General features: G+C 46.7%; 1 protein-coding gene across 2 annotated transcripts in view; it reads right to left on the minus strand.

Moving 5' to 3' along the window:
* Nucleotides 1-22118, minus strand: part of sema3fb (sema domain, immunoglobulin domain (Ig), short basic domain, secreted, (semaphorin) 3Fb) — a 263872-nt gene that overhangs the window by 29396 nt on the left and 212358 nt on the right. For both annotated transcript variants that reach the window (XM_070895532.1, XM_070895533.1), the window contains 2 exons: nucleotides 19271-19407; nucleotides 16965-17079 (listed from right to left, as the gene is read on the minus strand). In XM_070895532.1, the coding sequence (XP_070751633.1) occupies nucleotides 16965-17079; nucleotides 19271-19407 (252 nt within the window). The remainder of the gene's footprint in view (nucleotides 1-16964; nucleotides 17080-19270; nucleotides 19408-22118) is intronic.

Raw genomic sequence — 22118 nt, forward strand, 5'->3', positions numbered from 1 at the left:
ATAGATTTTACACAACAATTCTCTGTTTGAACTACCTATAACTCTGAAACACAGAGCTAATGAGTCAGGAGTAAAGAATGAGCCAGGAATCCTGAAGAGAGTACAGAGCTAATCAGGAATGCACATATTACAGAGCTAGCCAGAAACCAACAGAATGTATTACTACATAAAAGTGACAACACAGAAACAACCCCTTTGGCCCAAGCAGCCTATGTTGGTGTTTATCCTCCACACCAGCAGTAGTCCTAGTCCCACGTTCCCCCTCCTGTTCCCCTATCCCTATATCCCCTTCGACCATCTATCTAACAACAAGAAGAAGGTGTATTTATATAGCGCTGTTAATGTAGTAAACCATCACAGGGCACTTCACAGGAGTGTTACAAAACAAAACTTGACACCGAGCTACAAAAGGGGATATTAGGATAGGTGACCAAAAGCTTGGTCAAAGAGGTAGGTTTCAAGGAGCAGCTTAAAGGAAAGAGAGGTAGAGAGGCGGAGGGGTTTAGGGAAGGAGCTTGGGGCCTTGGCAGCTGAAGGCACGGCCTCAATGGTTGTGCGATTAAAATCAGGGATGGTCAGAGGAGTGGGGGTGCGGGGGCGGGGGGGAGTTGTGGTGCTGAAGGATATTACAGAGATAGGGAGGGACGAGGCCATGGAGGGATCTGAAAACAAGGATGAGAATTTTAAAATTGAGGCGTTGCTTAGCCGGGAGCCAATGTAGGTCAGCCTATTTTGAAATGTTGACATGGTCTCTGCTTCAGTCACTAGAGCATCCCACAGCCTCCCAACCCTGTGTGCGAAAAAGTATCTCCTATTCTCTGTCTTAGATCACTTACATTTATTCCTATATCTACGAACTCTTTCATGACCAACGCCTCCCTAACCACTAGAAACAATCTGTTTCTATCTACTCCGTCGCATCCATTCATAATTTGAAATAATTCAATCGATTGACACCATATTTTCCTTTGTTCTAAAAACAGCTCCAATTTTTCAAGTCTTTCTTCATATTTGTCTTTCCTCATTACAGGCAGCACCCTAGTGAATCTGTGCTGCAGTCTATCGCTTCGACATCCTTCCTATAGTGTGGAGCCCAAAACTGCACACAATCTCCAACTGTGCTCTTACTATACAGATTTACGGTTACATCTCAACTTTTATATTCTGTACATCTTACTGTAAAACAAAGTATTCCATTACCTTTTTATGACCACAGCTACTTGAGGTGCTGCATGTAATGTGAACCTCAACCCCCAAATCCCACTGCTATTCCACATCACCCCATTCAAAGTATACATTTTCCTTCCTTTTACCAGGCCTTGACAGGGTAGATGCAGGGAGGATGTTTCCCCTGGCTGGGGAGTCTAGAACCAGAATAAGGCATCGGCCATTCAGGACTGAGATGAGGAGAAACTTCTTCACTCAGAGGATGGTGAATCGTTGGAATTCTCTACCCCAGAGGGCTGTGGAGGCTCAGTCTTTGAGTATATTCAAGACAGAGAGCGATAGATTTTTGGATACTAAAGGAGTCGAGGGATATGGAGATAGGGCAGGAAAGTGGAGTTGAGGTAGAAGATCAGCCATGATCTCATTGAATGGTGGAGCTGGGTCGAGGGGCCAAATGGCCTACTCCTGCTCCTATTTCTTATGTTTTTGTGTTCTTAAAATGTGCCACTTCACACTCACATTGAATTCCATCTGCCATTTTATTGCCCTTTCTACCCTCTGTGCAATGTCCCCTCACAGCTTTTTTGCTTCTCAGAATAAGTTACTATGCCTGCTATTTTAGTATCGTCTGCAAATTTGGACACCTCTTCCTCCAGCCCTATATCCAAATCATTGATGTACACAGTGAACAGACCAGGAACCTGTGGGACACTGCTACCCGTTTCCATCCAATGAGAAGCTGCAAGTGCTTTCCAAACCTTTGCAAAGGAAAATGAAAATGAAAATTGCAAATCTCAATGATTGGCTGTGTTGCACGGTTCAAATGCTTTCACTTTTCCAATCAAGGCAATGCATGTGTCAAATGCTGTTATTTTGAAAGCAGAATTTTGGAAAAGTTTTCCTGTCACCATTAACTCTGATGAATGACCTTCAGTATTTATTAAAAAGCTGCTTCAGTCATGGTACAGTGGGACATCGTGTGGGACACTGGATCATGTCTGTGATTTCCGACAGGGTTTGAATTCCTGATCTCAACCAGGCATCAGAATGGAGGCCAAATCGTGTGCTAAACCCTGGGCTATTTTTATGCGAAGAACTGGGGATACAGTATCTTGCACCTATTATAAAACTGATGCACAGCCCTTGTGTATATTACAATACTGGGATACAGCACTTTGTTTTATTCTATATATAACTGAGTATATTAATACTGAAATAACAAAGGAATGTTTACATTTTAGAGATACATTAATACACATGTATAGATTTAGCAAATATAAAAAGGATTTGATGAATGCTTTAAAGACTGCGATCTTGAAGTGTTATAAAGTATACTTATATAAATGGTCAAAACGGCATCACTTTGGGGCACTTATTGTTCTTGTGTTGAAACATTAGCCTTTGGAATCAAGGCTCTAGCCTGTACTAATATCCTGAAATTCTCCTCTCTCTTCTGGCTGTAACAACCCGAACAGAAATTGATTTGGGAAGCGTCCACCCAATCCCTAATGGGCAGAAATGCACAGCACAGAACTGGCTGTAATTCTGCGTCAATTGGCACTGGGCTGGCAGGCTCCCTCGGAGGATGGTTCGAGTGGGAAGTGGAAAATTTCACATTGGTGCCTTCCTGAGCTTGAGGCACATTGGACAGAGTAGAAACAGCATTAGTACAAATACAATCTGTGCTGTATGGGACCTGGGCACGCTGGACATTACCACTGGGGTTGAAAGGGAACAAAATATATTACAGGCTAGTCCCCTCACCCCAAGCTCTCCATTTTATTACGTCAAAACAGAAAATGCTGGAAATATACAGCAGCATAGCCAGCATCTGTCAGAGAAGATAATGTTTTAAAACTGGTGCAGGGTTTTCACCCAAAACATTACCCTTTTCCATGAAGATACTAACTGAATGGGTGTCAGCTGTGTTCAGTGGGTAACACTTCCGCCTCAGAGTTAAAAAGCTGTGGGTTCAAGTCCCGCTTCAGAAACTTGAGCTCCGTATGCTCTCTCAGGTGGACGTAAAAGATCCCATGGCACTATTTTGAAGGGGGGCAGGGTAATTATCCCTGATGTCCTAGCTGTGTGCAAATTGGCTGCTGCTTTTCCTACAACAGTGACTGCACATCACATGTACTTCATTGACTGTAAAGCACTTTGTGACATCCTAAGGTTGTAAAAGGTGCTATATAAATGCAAGTTGTATCTTTTTTTTTAGCCTGCTATATACTTACAACATTCATGGTTTTTCTTTTTATCCCTTTGTTGTGTACGTAAGAAGTAAGGGCGGGAGTAGGCCATTTGGCCCTTCCTGCCTGCTCTGCCATTCAATAAGATCATGGCTGATCTTCTCCCTCAACTCCACTTTCCTGCACTATCCCCACATCCCTCGAGTCCGTTGGTATTCAAAAATCAATCGATCTTTGTCTTGAATATACTCAACAACTGATCATCTGCAGCTCTATGGGGTAGAAAATTCCAAAGATTCACAACCCTTTGAGTGAAGACATTTCTCTTCATCTCAGTCCTAAATGGCCGATCCCTTATTCTGAGACTGTGACCTGGTTCTAGACTCCCCAGCCAGGGGAAACATCCTTACTGCATCTATCCAGTCAAGCCCTGTAGGATAAATGTTTCAATAAGATCACCTCCCATTCTACTAAACCTGAGAGAATATAGGCCTAGGCTACTCAATCTCTCCTCATAGGACAATCCCCCATCCCAGGAATCAGTCTAATGTAGGTTACTGTTTTCTCTCCAGTTCCTCATAGGGCTGGGCTCTTGACTGGTGACCACTTCAGTACTACTCTCAGTGCCAACACTGTGCACATGCAATAGCTTGAATTTCCCTGGAAGGAAGTGCCTTGTTTCTTCCCTCTTCAACAACCCAGTTGAGATTGGGAAGCCTTGGCAGGGGAGTTGCAGAGTAGAACACTTCAGCCAGTAATCTGACCACAGCATAATGCACTGGGTTGTCTCAAATGACAAAACAATTTCTAAATTGACATCATTCTCTAAATAAACCAGCCTTTTTGGGTCCCCCCCCCCCCCCCGGTTGAACTTGGAACCACTATAACTGACAAAAACAACATTCTTTTCTAGTAATGATTTTGTCATGACACTGTGGCCAGACGCAATTGCGCTAGTGTTGATTTATACTCAAAAGCAAAGTTTGTTTTTAACTCTGTGCTTTCAATGATATTTTTACAGGTGCTGTTATGAATGTTCGTCAGCCCATTTCCCATGATCTTTACTCTCCCCCTCCCACCCCCCAGATAGTCATCAATGTTCTGACTGGAACATGACTATAAAGATTCCATTTTTTTGGATGGTGCAATGAATAAACATTGGGATGAAAAACACATTCCCCTCGAAAGGCCAGCCTCGTAAACAATATAAATCTTTTGCCTCCCATTTTCTAATAAAAGTTGTTTTTATTATTCTCTCCCCTTCGCTTAGGTCTCCCATGCCACGCACCATTCCCCAGTGTTAGAGTGTGTGTCCAGGCTGATACTGCCAGGCCTTTGACAATGCTCCTTCTAAACAAACAGTTTTCACACCAGAAGAACCATACTCCAAATCCACACATAGAATTCCAATAGTTAGCTTAGGTGCCAGCCCTAGCTCAGTGAAAGCACCCTCGTCTTGGAGTTAGAAGGTCGAGAGTTTAAGTCCCACTCCAGAGACCTGAGCACAAAAGCTAGGCACAAATCTAGTGCAGTGCTGACAGAGTGCTGCACTGTCGGAGATGCCATCCTTTGGATGAGCCCTGTCTGCTCTCTCGGGTGGATGTAAAAGATCGCATGCAACTATTTTGAAGAGCAGGGGAGTTTTCCCCGGTGTCCTGGCCAATAATTAGCTCTCAATCAACATCACAACATCACAAATATTCCCCAATTATCACACTTTATCTGCTCATTATCGCATTGCTTTTTGTGGGAGCTTGCTGTGTGCAAATTGGCTGCTGCGTTTCCTAGATTACAGCAGTGGCGATGCTTCAAAAGAACTTTATTGGCTGTAAAGCGCTTTGGGATGTCCTGAGGTTGTGAGAGGTGCTATATAAATGCAAATCTTTCTTTCTTCTTTCTAAGGTTTTAATGGACCTGAATCTTTTCTCATTCACTGCTGCATAGATAGCTAATGAGCGCTAACTTCCTCCCACTCACTTCCACTGTGTGGAATTCTTCACCTCAAGTCCGACATTTAAATATAAAATTCTGTGGCAAACCTAAAATATTCCCCAATTATCGCACTTCGAAGGTGGAGCAGAGTAACTGTGGTCAATCCACTGTCAACCGTTAATTCTGACATAGATTAGAAGTCTCATCATTGGCGCAAAGTACGGGCTTTGTTGAGTGTTGCTGCTAATTTTTGTTTAGTCTCCGCAACTGAATGAGCAATTAAATGAGCTGTGGATCAAAGATCTGAAAATTGGTTCATTTTTATCTATAGCATGTACAAATCCTGATTCAGGCAGAACATTTCTTGGCAAAGCAACCATGCATTTACCAGGACCCAACACTATATAATAAGTGCGTGCTTCTTTTCCAATAATAAATCAGGAACTCGCCTTTGGCATGACCGAATAACATGTAGAGACGCAGGGCCCAAGTTTCGAGCCGCGCCTAGAACGGCGCAGTCCCGACCTGGACGCCCGTTTTTCGCGCCACAAAGTGCGCCTAAAAAAACCCTCTGTATTCTCCACCTCCCTGCAGGTCCTCTGGCCCTCGGTGCAGCGCAGCAGGAGCTGTAGGGGGCGGAGCCAGGTCCCTGCGCTGAAAACAGTGCCGGGACCTCTGCACATGCGCGCTACAGTGGGCACGCAAGTGCAGTAGCTCCAGGCGCCCGAAACTGTGTGGGAGGGCCCGAAGCACGCAGCCCCTAGCCCTGGCCGAATGGCCTCACTGGGGCTGCGTGAATAAGGCTCCTCCCACGGCCAGCTCCTGCTTCCTCCCGACCTGACTCGACTCCCGCTTCCGGACCCGACGCGACTCCCGCTCCCGCTCCCCCCCCCCCCCACCGACTGGACCCGACCCGACTCCCGCTGCCCCCCGCCCCCCCGGACCCGATCCGACTCCCGCTCCCGCCCCGACCCGATTCCCGCTCCCGCTCCCCCCCCCACCCCCGACTGGACCCGACCCGACTCCCGCTCCCACTCCCGCTCCACCTCCCCCCCCCCCCGACTGGACCCGACCCGACTCCCGCTCCCGCTCCCGCTCCACCCCCCCCCCCCCGACTGGACCCGACACGACTCCCGCTCGCCCCCACCCCCGGACTGGATCCGACCTGACCTCCCTCTCCCTGACCTGACCTCCCTCTCCCTCCCTCCCTCCCCCCGACCCGACCCGACCCGACCCAACGCCACCTACCTGTAAATCTGGTGCTGGGGACGGGCCCTGCCCGAAGTCTCGGGCCCGGCCCGTTCAGCCTCCCTCCCCTTTCTCCTTCCCCGCACCCCACCAATCTCCTTCCCCCCCCCAATCTCCTTCCCCCCCATCTCCTTCCCCCCCATCTCCTCCCCCCCGCATCTCCTTCCCCCCCCGCATTTCCTTCCCCCCCACATCTCCTTTCTCCCCCTTCTTCCCTTTATCCCCTTCTCCCCCCCTTCCCCCTTCTCCCCCCCTCTCCCCACCCCCTCCCCTTCCCCTTCTCCCCCCTCCCCCTTCTCCCCCCCATCCCTCCCCTTCTCCCCGTCCCTCCCCCTTCTCCCCCCCATCCCTCCCCCTTCTCCCCATCCCTCCCCCTTCCCTCCCTCTGCTCCCCCTTCCATCCCTCTGCTCCCCTCTCCCTCTACCCCCCTCCCCTCGCTGTCAGAAACACAGACACTGACAGACAGAGAATGAGAGACACACACAGACAGACCGAGAGATAGAGACACTGACAGAGACACACTGGGTGGGGGGGGGCATCCCAGCACGCTGTTGGAGGACTCCCGGTGCTGCAGTCGGTAAGTAGAAAATGTTTTATTTATTGATTTAAAAAAAAAATTATTTCTTATTAATTTTTTTTGATTGATTTATTGGTTGATTTATTGATGTATTTATCATTTATTATTGATGATGGCTCTTTATTTGTAAAACTGAAGTGTTTAATGTTTGTAAACTTTCCTTTAAACCCCCCTCCCACCATTCCCTTCGCCTGATTTGTAACCTACGCCTGATTTTCTAAAGTGTAGACAAGGTTTTTTCGAGCGTACAAAAATCTTCACTTACTCCATTCTAAGTTAGTTTGGAGTATGTTTTCACTGCCGAAACTTTGAAAACAGGCGTAAGTGGCCGGACACGCCCCCTTTTGAAAAAAAAATTCTGTTCCAAAGTGAAACTGTTCTAACTGACTAGAACTGGAGCAAACTAAATGAAGAGAATTCCGATTTCTAAGATACTCCGTTCTACACAAGTTGCTCCTAAAAATCAGTAGCAAATCATGTGGAAACTTGGAGCCATGTGTAAATTGAGAAGTCAAATTCCCCAACTGCACAAGATAGCGAATCATTTTATTCAATGAGGTTTAAAGAAAAAGGACACAGTGATTGGTTCTTTATCTGACGATCTCCCATCGTCGAGTTTAAACAGTACTTATTCAAAGTGTCTAACTATTAAAGTAGGAAGAATAGAATATGACAGAGCTTACAGCTTGAAAGAATGCTTTTTTCTCCACAAGCTTATTTTTTCATGTCATGATGAGGGCCTGTTGAAAAGTGTACAATTAGGTGTTCGGGGAGTGCCAGTCCCGGCAAGTTGCCTCAGTAACGAGAATGATCTGGCAGCCATCCCAGATCGCAGCAAGGAAGGATGAAACTTATCAGCCTCAATGTCACTGACCCCGGAGGGAACATTCCGCACTTCATCTACTCACCAGCTCATACAGAAAGTTAAAGTCCAATAAAAGCATTTCTTTCAGCACATCCTCAAAGTGTTTTACAGCCAATGAAGTACTTTCAAAATGTAGTTACTGTTGTACTGTGGGAAACGCGGCAGCAAATTTACGCACAGCAAGCTCCCACAAAGAGCAATTTGATAATGACCAGATAACATGATTTAACAATGTTGGTTGAAGGATAAATAGTGGCTAGGACACCCTCTCCCCAACCCACCCACTTTCAAAGGTTGGTTTTGAAATAACAAGAGATCCCTCAGAAAGACAAGAAAGACTTGCATTTATATAGCGACTTTCATGACCACCGGACATCCCAAAGCACTTTACAGCCAATGAAGTACTTTTTGAAATGTAGTCACTGTTGTAATTTAGGAAAAAAATACAAGAGCAGAAAATGGAGTAGATGCAAAAACACTCAGATTATTTTAACTTTTAAATCAGGGTCTCGTTGTGTGTCTGCTAGAGAAGAATGCCAGTCGGAGTACTGGGGTAGGGAGTTGCTTCATTGTTTGAACATGCAGTACCTGTTCATTCCAGCAACCTGAAAAGAACGAGTGCAACTTACATGCTTCTGGATTGCGGAGTGGGGCTTTCAACATTGACCGGGACTCTCACCCGACTGCCGAGTATTGGAACGGACATCGTAAGCACTTAAAACTGGGAACAGGCAGCTGATTCCGCTGGAGCCAGGCTGCAACACATTCCTGACACAAGGCTTATAATCGCACTGTGCGATAGTCACCAATAAGTGTTTATTTCAAAGGAATTAATGTGATTGTTAAAGTAACAGGCAGCGGGATTTCATAGCCGTGCATTCAATAGTAATATTGCACAGTGCAACTTCCAACCAATAGAGCCCAAAGTATTTTCAATCAGTCGCGGGCAAGAATGACTTGTTTTCAGACACTTGTATCATAGCAACAGTTCAAGAGTTTCTGATGAATTTCTGGCCAATTTTAAAGCCTTATGAGGTCCATCTTTTGTCCCACTCTCTCAATGTACATATTCCAGAAAATTAACTTATCCTTTGTATATACCTTGAACTTCAGGCCTTCTACATCCTGGTTTTTGAGAATGACAGGGTGGTACAGCTACTACTGGATGGCAAATCCTTCACATGCAATCCACAGAGTGAGGAAATGCCTGGAACAGCTTCCCATTTGTTGGACCCAAAGTCAATGTTTGGTACTCCGTGGTCAGGTATGGCGTGGGTTGCGTGTAGGTTTTAACCACGATCTGAAGTGTGTCCACCACCATCATGTGGCAACACCAATCTCTACGCCATTACGGAATACGATCGGCAATCAATGTTCACTCTATGGCTGCGCAGCAAGGGGAAAGGTCGTGTGCAGGCAGCTCACTGGTTTCTCCATTGTAAATACCGTGCACTGAAACAAAACCGGTCGAGCCAGACAAAGCGTAGCTTACAGCGAAGATTGTTGGTCATTGTTGTGCTCAGCTGTGGCTCAGTGGGTAGCACCCTCGCCTCTGAGTCAGAAGTTCGTGGGTTCAAGCCCCACAAAAAATAATCTAGGCTGACACTGCGGGAGGTGCCATCTTTTGGATGAGACGTTAAATCAAGTCCCGTCCGCTCTCTCAGGTGGATGTAAAAGATCCCAGGGCGACTATTTCGAAGAAGAGCAGGGGAGTTATCCCCGGTGTGCTGGCCAATACTTATCCCTCAAAATCAACATGACAAAAACAGATAATCTGGTCATTATTACATTGCTGTTTGTGGGAACTTGCTGTGTGCATTTCCCACATTAAAACAGTGATTACACTTCAAAAGTACTTCATTGGCTGTAAAATGCTTTCAGACATCCGGTAGTCGTGAAAGGCGCAATATAAATGCAAGTTTTTCTTTCTTTAATAACTGAAGAATTAATTTGTTTGCTATGTGTGGCAATTTTAGGAATGCATTCCTGAAAATTTCCTCTGTTTAGTATAAACTTTGCCAACAGTCCCTAATGTCTTTCAAATGCACATTGTAGCACAGAATGTCAAGCAGATTTGACAATATGTTGACCGAACAAAAAAACAACAAAAAAGAGAGTTGGTCTTAGTCAGCCAATAGCAGTTGGCTTTTTTGACCCGTTAAATGCTAGCATAAGAATTTTGTCAATGAGCTAAACCCACAGGGTCAACAGCAGTGATCAGTGGCACAATAGAATTCAAGGAGACATAGACAGGCTGGAGGAATGAGCGGACACATGTCAGATGAAAAGTGTGAAGTGAAACATTTTGGGAGAAAGAATGAGGAGAGGAAATATAAACTAAAGGGTACAATACTAAACAGGGTGCATGAACAGAGACCTGGGGGCATATGTGCACAAATCGTTGAAGGTGGCAGGGCAGGTTGAGAAAGAGGTTAAAAAAGCTTATGGGACCCTGGACTTTGTAATTAGAGGCATAGAGTACAAAAGTGTGGAAACTGTGATGAACCTTTATAAAACCCTGGTTCGGCTGCAACTGGTGAATTGTTGTCCAATTCTGGGCACTGCACTTTGGGAAGGATGTGAAGGCCTTAGAAGGTATAGAAAAGATTTATGAGAATCATTCCAGCGATGAGAGACTTTAGTTACGTGGATAAATTGGGGAAACTGGGGTTGTTCTCCTTAAAGCAGAGAAGCTTGAGAGGAGATTTGATAGAGGTGTTCAAAATCATGACGGCTCGGGACAGAGTAGATAGAGAGAAACTGTTCCCATTGGCGGAAGGGTCGAGAACCAGAGGACACAGATTTAAGGTAATTGACAGAAGGACCAAAGGCAACGTAAGAAAAAAACCTTTTTACACAGCTAGTGGTTAGGATCTGATTGCACTGCCTGAAAGGGTGGTGGAGGCAGATTCAATCGTGGCTTTCAAAAGGGAATTGGATAAATACCTAAAAGAAAAAGAATTGCAGGATGTGAGGAAAGGGCGGGGGAGTGGGACTAGCTGAAGTGCTCCTGCAGAGAGCCGGCACGGGCTTGACGGGCCGAATGACCTTCTTCCGTGCTGCAACCATTCTATGATTTTATTCTATGAATACAAAACTCACACATTGCTCAAATTAACCTTTGAACTGAAAACTTTGAATCTTGAATGGTAACTCAAGTTCACAGTTCCAATATTTCAAGAAATTACAATGTTTTCACTCTTGTGGGCACAGAGGGAAAAACAGAAAAATCATGAATGAAATATAGGATAAAATGAAAACAACTCTGACTGTGATCTGGGAACACTGTATTGGTACATTAAATGCTTTCCTCTAACATATGCACACTTGTGTTTGTCTAGATTAGTGCATGGAATAAGCCTTCTAGGACCTACTCTGGTCACTGGGATCCACAGAGACTTAATCTGATCACTGGGACCCATAGCGATCTAACCTGCTCACTGGAATCCATAGACACCTAACCTGCTCACCAGGATCCACAGAGACCTACTCTGCTCACTGGGATCCACAGAGACCTAATCTGCTCACTGGGATCTACAGAGATCTACTCTGCTCACTGGGATCCACAGAGACCTACTCTGCTCACTGGAATCCACAGAGACCTACTCTGCTCACTGGGATCAACATAGACCTACTCTGGTCACTGGGATCCACAGAGACCTACTCTGGTCACTGGGATCTACAGAGACCTACTCTGCTCACTGGGATCTACATAGATCTACTCTGCTCACTGGGATCCACAGAGACCTACTCTGGTCACTGGGATCCACAGAGACCTACTCTGGTCACTGGGATCAGCTGCAGACACATTTGTGACCAACGCAATCAGCTGCAGGACATGGATATTCCCAAGGAGAAGGCTAGCTGTGTCCGCCCGTGACTGGCTTCTGCCGAGCGGACTTCTGCTGCTTCTCCTACAACCCCCTCTCCAAGTCGAGCGCTTCACGTATGGAGGCTGCAACGGCAGTGAAAACTGCTTCGAAGAGGAGGAGGAATGTACATGGGCCTGAAGTGGAATGACAGAAATGCACAGGGTCTTCTTTGGTCCCTGGGATTCATGGCGAACGACTCTGGATCCTGGGATCAATTGGAGCTCACTTTGGGTCAGGACGTGGAGGAGTTGACTCTGTACTGGAGTACCACAGGAGTTGACTCTCTGTACTGGAGTACAACAGGAGTTGGCTCTCTGTACTGGAGTACAACAGGAGTTGATGCTCTGTACTGGAGTCCTACAGGAGTGGCTCTCTGTACTGGAATCCAAGACACCTGAAGCTTATGGAAGTACCACCGAGTTATGTGAGCACCTCAGTCTGAATACCGCCAGCCATGGTGACTCACTCTGTGCAAAGGAGGCAAGTCGAAGTTTACTCCAGACCTAGGCCCCGCTGGAATTCATTCTAACCTCCGCCAGGGCCGCTGCAGATGGACTATCTGAATAGTCATTCTGACTTACTCGTTACGAAAGAAATCTCCACAGTGGTGATCGAGAGGTTAGTATGTGGAAAATCAGAGGCATGTTCCTGCACCCTACATTCCTAGTGGCACTGGGCTGTGCATTATTCTCCATAGCTAAATATTATCATTAGTTTTATGGGCGATGACAGCAAAAGAAAAAAACAGAATCAGCACCTGGAATGCTGAATGCATTGCCAATATTTTACTCATACCATCACGTGCATTGGATGAACATAATTCTTTCTATTATTTGTTTCCACAAGTTTTTAAATTAAATATGCCACTGGGAAATTCATTACAGCCAGGTAGCATTAACATTTTGTTTTGTCAATACAACGCAATCTTTATTCGACCACGCGCCTGTAAACAGAGCTTGCTCCTGTTTAGTACCGAGTGCCGCAGGGCTTTTGAACTACCAGCCATGAATGCTGCAGGCACCGCGCTAGGCTGGATGACCCTGCTGGGCAGAGGTTTGGCGAGGGGGCAGGGGAGAGCAGGTGGGGGCTGGTTGGCAGGGGGCGGGGGGGGGGGGGGAAGACCCGTCTGAACTGCGAGACTGAGACCCCGCAGACAAACAGGGGCCCAGCTGACCTTCCTGCACGACATAAATCAAATCGAATGCTTCCTGTCAGCAGAATGGCTAATGAGATGCTTCATCAGGGGGCTCTGGTTTGGGAAATGCAAACTAACAAGGAATCACTGAGTGCCATCAGGAGGCCCCTTGAAGCCACGGACATCGCAAGCCCAGCGTACGCGTCACTCCTCAACCCCTCAGAGTTTGGCACCAAGCCCAGACAAAATAATGATTTTTTTTTAAACATGCAAGCAGCATACCAACAATGGTATCCGGTCAATAAATGTTCCTCAGGGTAAAGCCACATACTTTTTTTTTGGTGGGGGGGAAGGGGGGTGGTGCAGAGAGGAAATATGCTGATTTCAGAGAACTTTGTTTTAGTTGCTAATAAATCATCAACTGTTTTGAAAAGGTTTGCAATCGGATTTATTAAATGGCTTTAGTGTTCCTTGGTGTGGGGGGGGGGGGTGAAGGGATCTTTTGATATTTGCCAGGAGGTCGCGGTGACTTTCTCCTCATTACGGCAACAAATTCTGTCTTTCCCTCCCACTGACATTTTGATGTCATTAATTCTGTTGAGTTGCAGATGGCTTCGAATGCCACAATCGGTACCTCTCGGTGACGTCATCCCTTAACCTTCCCCGACTGCCAGGGAACAGGGTTGATGTCAGCTCTGCTTACCCCGAGGACAGTTTATCTCCCAATTTTAAAAAAGGGTGTAAAGTTTCAGGAAATGTATTTGCTAATGCCTTTTTCTAGTTGTTTACAAGCATGTGAAAGAAAGAACTATTTATACAGCACCTTCAATGACCTCAGGACGTTCCAAAGCGCTTTGACACCCAATGAAGTACTTTTGAAGTGGCAGCCAGTTGGCGCAATGTGATAATAACCAGATTATCTGTTATCAGTGATGTTGGTTGAGGGATAAATATTGGCCAGGACACTATGGATAACTCCCCTGCTCTTCTTCGAAACAATGCCGTGGGATCGTTTACATCCACCTGAGAGAGCAGATGGGGCCTCGGTTTAACGACTCATCCGAAAGACGGCACCTCCGACAGTGCAGCGCTCCCTCAGCACCGCGCTAGAGTGTCAGCGTAGATTTCTATGCTCATGCTGGAGTGGGACTTGAACCCATGACCTTCTGAGGCGCGAATGTGACCCACTGAGCCCCAGCTACGTAGCTGGAAAGCTGGTCATTCACCTGGAGAGCCCTGCTGGCTGTTCTACAGGGGTTACGTATAGAAGCACAGCCAAACAGTGTTAACCACACTATCTTGTTGCAATGTTCTTCCCAAGCACCTCTGCCAACATCTCCCATACAATGCTTTGCGTCTTTGAACTGGCAGAGTGCCTAACAGCAACATCACCTGGCACACCAGCCCAAGTTCCTGACAAGTCTCATTTATTCCAAGCTGAAATCTATCGAGTTTGGCAGATTGAGCAATCTAGTCAAGCAGTCGGCATTCACTGCTCCATTCGAGCTGTGTTATTGTTTGCTATCGCAGATGATCAAATCCAGATTTGAAACCCAACCACACAGTCATAAAAACATGCTACGGGTGCTTATTGTGGACATGCTGAATAAATTTATCCCTAGTTTAGTAAATGTTAATAGACTCCGAAACTGTAAAGTACATGTCTCCAGACTACTCTCAATGCGTCCATTGTTGACCATTTTTTCCATCTTTCATTAATATTTTCCGTCATGTAACCTGAGTACGAATGATTTTAATGGTGCTGAATTTCATAAAATACAAGCACAATTGGGCAAAGTGCTGCTGAATCTTTCACAGGTGTCTTTCAATATAATCTAATAAAAGTAGTTTGTTAGCACAAAGAAATGATTTAATTTTTTTGGAACATACCAGGACATGGTACATAGAGTCATGGTACGTAGAGAGTCATGGTACATAGAGTCATGGAATGTAGCGTCATGATGCGTAGAGTTATGGTACGTAGAGTCATGGTGCATAGAGTCATAGTACATAGAGAGTCATGATCTGTAGAGTCATGATCTGTAGAGTCATGGTACGTAGAGTCATGGTACGTAGAGTCATGGTACGTAGAGTCATGGTACGTAGAGAGTCATGGTACGTAGAGAGTCATGGTACATAGTGAGTCATGGTACATAGAGTCATGGAACGTAGTGAGCAAGGATTTCATGAAAGTTATTTTACATTTTCCTTTCCTCTCTTTAGATCTCATCACATCACATAGCATTCCCCAATTGAGCCTCTGCAAATGCTGCTCTGGTCTGGGTACGGCAAGTCATTTTTTTTTAGGGACTAACTATTTGTACTGCACTTTTTTTGACATAGTGTACGGGACTTCGGCTGGAGGAGGGAAGTATTTGGACTGGGGTAAGGCACTCTGGCAAGGGGAGGATGTACTTGGACTAGGATAAGGCACTTTGGCTGGGGGAGGCATGCACTTGGACTGGGGTAAGGCACTTTGGCTGGCCCTTGCTGTCTTCTGGGACCCCCTCTGTCCTCTGTCGCTTCAGGAAGTCAAAATGGATCGAGTTACAATTTGCAAAGTCAGTGAGACCTTGGGATGGGCAGTTTCAGTTACACATTCCTGTGAAACTTCAGGGTGTGGCTTATCCTCCAAGGGGACCAATCAGAAATACGGGGTGGGGCCTGTTGGCCATTTTTGCAGTACAAATAAGCACGTCCTTTTTTTTAATTAGAAACTAGCATTTCCAATGCCTCGGGAGCATTTTTGGACAATGTTGTGGGTTTCCTTGGGCAGCAGATCAGGCTGTGCACGGCATTTCCCCGTGGGCTAGCCCAAGACACTGGTGCTAGTTAAAGCCCATTAGGGCAGCACGGAGGGCAGTGAGCTTGGATACTCTGATTTCCTCTCTCCGTATGGATGTGCTGAGCATCCACATGGCACTTCCCTCTGATGGTCTGTCTGTGATTAAAAGCCTAATATAAGATTAGGGGGGCCCGACCTCTGAGGAAACACCAGCGGCAGGTCGGGGCCATAAAAGGCGAGCGGTCCCTGGACAGCGTGGCGGCATACCACTTCAGCTGGTGCAAGAGGGCGATGGAAGTGAAGAGGGCGACTGGATTGGACGTCGCCAAGGTCCAAGTCGGTGATTGGAGCGTAGGCAGGTACAGTAGAAGCGGCGAGGTCGGGGCGAAGGAGTGACGAGTGATCGTGAAGTGGCGTGATTGGGTCCCAGGAGAGGTGTGCGTTTCGGGGCCCAGAAGAGGCGAGAGCCCAGGGGCAGCGCGGGCCAGCCCACACTGCGATATGTGCGCACACTAGGTCCGTGAAGCAGAGCAGGTCTCCAGTCGTTTTGGTCAATTCTTGCCACTGGACCCAGCTCTGTCAAGCCCATGTGGTGGCTGGTGTGCAACGGCCACCCCATGTTAAAAAAATCCATGCACAGGCATCTTCCAGCCTTCAACATGTAGTTTGGGATCTGGAATATCAGGTCCTTCATTGAAACACCTGTGAACTCATCATTTTTGGTGTGGAAGCAAGTCATCCGCGATACGAGGGACCGCCTAAGAAGAAGAATATGTGATTACCTCGATGTTCTTTCTGTAGAAAAACCATAAACCTATTTATAAAGAATGGGCTTATGATTTTACTACACAGGGGATGTCCCCCCCCACGTGTAGAATGAAGAGGCTCAGAGCATTTAATTCCCAGTATATCATCCCACCAGGCTACTCTATATGAAGCAGAGATTAATGCTGTAGTTTTCTTCCTCTCCAAGCTTATTCGTTTTTTTTAGAAGAGGGAACTTTGGGGGACTGTGGCTTTAAGAATTCTAATCCATTGCCACCGTGATAGACCCATGCTCCTCCCACTAGGCACTGATAACATAAAAAAGTGTTAAGAGTATCAACAACAACTTGAATTTGTATGGCGCCTTTAATGTAGTAAAGCATCCCAAGGCGTCCCCTAATCATTAACTAGTAATTGGAATTACTTACGGAGTTCGTCAAAGTGTGTCTCGATTCCATCAGGACCTGGGACGGAGCAGATGAGGCGAGCTTTCAGGAAGGTGCTCCATTTATTGACAAGGCAGCAGTGACCACCATCGTCATTCTGTGAGGGAAATGTGTTTAAATAATAATATAGGAACTGACAGAGGAAAAAAAGACCACAGTCCATCTAGTTTGCCTTCTACCATCCTGGTAGTCACATGATACAACAATAACGGAGTAATTGCCTAATCGTGGCAATCAATCTTTATCAATTCGTCTAAAATAGACCTAGACACGAGACAAGGAAAACCGCTGGGGTGGAAATCTTTGGGTCCAAAGTCACCCATTCCTCCCAAGCATGCCGCACGGACCATATGTCATGTCTCAAAGTAGTCACAGTAGCTGGGTTAGGTATTCCTTCAGGATGGAACATGCTTTCAGTTTATTTACTCAAAACTGAGCACAGTTCCGCTGAATGATGCCACATCCCTCCGACAGAAAGATCAGACCCTCATCCAGATTGGAACTCGGGTCACAGAAGTGAAAGGACAGGGTTCTGACCAACTGTAACATTTTAGCCCCCTGTTAGATCTCCAGCAACTCGATCTGGCCTAAATGTAAACTCAGGCTGCTGAGCTGAAGGCGGAGTGTTCTCTACGTTTATGTCGCTGGTTCCTCCATTATTGAGATTTTCAAATCCCTCTGCTGGTGCTAGATTTGAAAGCAGAGTGATTTATTCAGCTCTGCTGCACATTGTCCCACCAGAGGGATCCCTTCATGTAAAAAGGCTGAAGTGATGTCACTTCATTAAAAAAACATAGGGGCGAAATTGTTCCTTTTCTTAGAGGCATGCCTCTGGGGGGCGTTAACGGGACGGAGGAGACTTTTCGGCCGGCGAGGAGCGGGGGGTACTACTGGCTCCCGGGAAATTGTCCGGGAGTTTGCGAAGATGCTGCCATGGCAACGCCATGCCCCGCGGTTAGCGCTCTGGGCCGCCACACAGCCGGCGATGACGTCATCGCTGCGCGCGGCGAACCCTCACCACCCCAGGGGGGAAACTTTCCCCGCTGGCCTGAAGGCTGGCGCGAGCAGATGTCGACGACAGCTTCGTGAGTTGCGAAGCTGACTGACATCCGCCCTCGGGGCGCTACATAAAAGGGGAGGGCGCCAGCGCCCCACGCCACCATCTTTTCTGGCTTGCTGACTCCCAGGTCGGCTATAGGATGGCGGCCGTTTTTGGGTGCCGGGCTGCAGCCCTGGTACCATGCTGTCCTGGTGGCCCAGTGGAGGCCATCAGAGGCCTAGCAGAGTGTGCAGGGGCCACCCCCTTTAAGGGGAGGGACATTGAAGCGTGTCAGCGTTACACAGAGCATCCGAGAAGCGCTTCCCTCAGTGCCCCAGTAGTGCCCCGGGAGCCGCCCCCAAAGAAAGTGGAGTGCGCGAGATTGCGTTCCGCTTCCTCCGAGAGGCGGTAAGGGCAATTCAGCGGCGGGGGCGGGACTTCCGCACTGGGCAGCATTTTGAATTTTTGAATGGCAACATGTGACCCAATTAAGAAATCGTACCGAAAGTCCAGAGCTTTTATTTAACCCCATCAGTTAAACACAACTCCTTGTAGCATAAACATATTATCGATCAATCACTGGCCAAAATTTCATGACCATTACAACCAACTTTATATGTTATTATGCATTAGTTAAAATTGAGGCCATTATCTTTCAGATAAAACATTAAACCAAGGCCTCATCTCCCTTTTTGGGTGGATGCAAAAGGTCTCATGGCATCATTCGAAGAAGGGCAGTTCTCCCGATTTCCTGGCCAACAATTATCCCTGAACCAGCCTCACCGAAACAGATAATCTGGTTATTTATCTCATTGCTGTTTGTGCAAATTCACGGCTGCATTTACCCGCAATATTGCCTGCAATACATCGGAGTCTACCCTTCAACAAGTGATTCAGTGATTTGGGGACCTCCTGAAGAGGACTATATAAATTTAAGCACTTCATTTTCTTTCCTGTTATAATCAGCACATTTTTGCCAGCTGTCTCAATAGATTTATAAGGGAACAAATAAAATGGTTTTATAAATAGGGCTTGGGGTTTTTAAGGGATTAATGTTGCAAAATTGCTTTTCATTTTGTGTTCATTTTTATAGTATAATTCTAATTCAATTTATATATATATATATATATATATATATATATCTAGGTTTAGATTTTTTTCCCCAGAATACTTGAAACTGCAGCTGCGATTTCAGTGAGAGTGTTGCAGAGTTTCTGCTCGCACACCAGCAGAGCGGCGACATACGTACCAGGCAGATCCTTCCTATCCTCGAGTGGATGGCCGAGCTGCCGCTCTCGCTCGATTTCTCCCGGAAAAAAAAATAAAGCTTATCGTCGTTTCTTTCGCCACTGTCTGGGATTAACTGAGCATGGACGAAGGCTGGATCTGAAACAGACAGAAGGCAGACACACAATGAGTATTGATTCGCAAAACGCGTTTCACTTCATGGTAACACACAATCCATCCCTGGGGCTCAGCTGCGGCTTGGTGGGCAACACTCTTGCCTCTGAGTCAGAAGGTTGTCCCACTCCAGAGACTCCAGCACTAAAAACCCATGCTGACGCTCCAGTGCAGTGCTGAGGGAACGCGGCGCTGTCGGAGGTGCCGTCTCTCGGATGAGACGTTAAATCGAGGCCCTGTCTGCTCTCTCAGGTGGATGTAAAAGATCCCATGGCGTTAATTCGAAGAAGAGGTGGGAGCATGCTGTGCACAAATTGGTGGCCACGTTTCCTACATTACAACAGTGACTACACTTCAAAAGTACCTCATTGCCTGTAAAGCGTTTTGGAACATCCCGAAGTCATGAAAAGTGCTGTATGCAACAACTTGGCCATATACCGCACCAGTTAAAAACACCAAACAGGCAGCAAAATGGAAACGACAGCTGAAAATGGGTGAAAATGTACAGAACCAACTCCATGAGTGCAAACCACGAGGTTTTACGCTGAATCACACTCTGCAGTCCGGATAATGACCAGTGCTATTTGTGAAGGGAAGATCGTGGCAGTGGGATGGAGCTGGCACAGGCATTGACTGGCTGGATGGCCTCCTGCTGTGTTGTAAGCTTCTATAACACACACGGGAAAATCCACCCAGAATCTGTACATGCGACCTGCGATTCTGAACCGGTTTTTGTTTGTGCATCAGATAAGTGTGATTACAATGCAGTGTGTGTAGGTCCACCGATGAGTCACTGACTGGCACGACACGGTTCTTGTGTGAGAGGCCTTGCCCAGCGGATCAGCGATCTGAAGCCTACGCGAGCACAATTTGGAACTCGTTGCTTGTTTTAGTTAGAATTCCGGGAGACTCCGAGAGCCAAACCGAAGCGCTCACGCTGCTAAATCTGTCTCCCTTCTCCCACGGTAAACCGGCTCTACGAGTCTGCCACTGATATAAGGCAGCCAGATTTAGCCATGTCAATGCTAAGAGTTCACAGATGCAGACCTCTCCCCCTCCCTCACCGAATTCAAGTAAAGAAAGAAGAAAGACTTGGATTTATATAGCAGCCTTACATGACCATCGGACGTCTCAAAGCGCTTTAGAGCCAATTGGGCACTTTTGGAGTGCAGTCACTGTTATAATGTGGGAAACGTGGCATTAATTTGTGCACAGCAAGCTCCCACAAACAGCAAGGTGATAATGACCAGATAATCTGCTTTTGTTATGTTGATAGAGGAATAAATATTGGCCAGGACACCGGGGATAACTCCCCTGCTCTCCTTCGAAATAGTGGCATGGGATCTTTTACGTCCACCTGAGGGAGCAGATAAGGCCTCGGTTTAACATCTCATCTAAAAGACAGTCTCATCCGACAGTGTAGCACTCCCTCGGCACTGCACTGGAGTGTCAGCCTAGCTTTATGTGCTCAAATTCCTGGAGTGGGACTTGAACCTGCAACCTTCTGACTCAGAGGTGAGAGTACTACCCACCGAGCCACAGCATTAAGACAACAGCCTGTATAAAAGGGGCTTCAGAATGCCATTGTTGCCCAGCCCCCAGGAGTTAGTTGCAAGGCAGGGTTGGCAGAGGCCTGACGAGCAGGCCATCGACCCCTTCCCTTCTCTTCTCTTCTGCCAGTCCTTGTAAGACAAGCGGAGAGACGCTGAAAAAAATACTAACAATATAATTCATTAAAAATAAATCTAAGTAAAGGAGTATTGTTTCAAGGATATTGAGAAAATGTTTCCCCAGATGTTTTATGCCTGAATCAAAATTCCTGGATAATGAGACTCTTAGGCAAAGGTCTGTTGGAATTGCGAGGAAGTGGGATTGTGCTCAAATCAAGTATGTGTGCACCTATCTGGACATGTTAATGGTGCTGCCTGAATGCAAGTTACCGCAGACAGTCACATCCTGCTTGTTTATCTAGAATCCGACCAGAGTTATTAGACACATGGGTTCTGAACTTCATATAGCCGTGCAGCTTGGAAAGGGGTCAGGCCATTCAGTAATACTAGTAGCCTACCTCCCAAGACTCAGAAGACCTATTAAACAAATTCCTTTTGTTTTTATCCCCCCAATACATGAGATCCCCATTGTAATGAATCACTTGGGAGCGAGGCAAATTGCGTGTTATGTTGAGGCGAGTGCTCTTGCAAGCGATGCTGGCCTAGGCATTCGATGGTGCCGCACCTGTTTTTCAGCTGCAAAACAGGTGTCTAATCGGCCAATATGGCAGATTGTGCGCAGGTGCTCGCTACACTCCGGGAGCGGGGCTACCAGCCATATTGGTAAAGGCAGAGAAAGAGGCTGTAATCACTGCGTTCAGAAAAACATGGCCTACATGTGGCTTAACCAGCGGTCCTAAAGGGAGGCCGCCATTAAAAAGATATAGCTGAACATAGAGCCAGGAGGAGAAGGTGTGCTCCTCCAAGCTCCACTGCAGTGCTTATCCTCACTTGCCCCCCCCCCACCCCTTTCGTTTCCCACTCCCACCTCCTCGCCACTTGCCCTCTTGTGTATGGAAAACGATGCAGCCTCAACAGAAGCAAATCAGCGCTTGCCTAATAACTCAGCAAGTTTATTCAGTCAGTAGCTGAATCACAAACCAGAAAGGTCCCAGGTTGAATCCTGGGCTCTGGTGAGTTATGGTT

Source organism: Pristiophorus japonicus, chromosome 12, assembly GCF_044704955.1.
Source record: "Pristiophorus japonicus isolate sPriJap1 chromosome 12, sPriJap1.hap1, whole genome shotgun sequence".
NCBI classification, from domain to species: Eukaryota; Metazoa; Chordata; class Chondrichthyes; family Pristiophoridae; genus Pristiophorus; species Pristiophorus japonicus.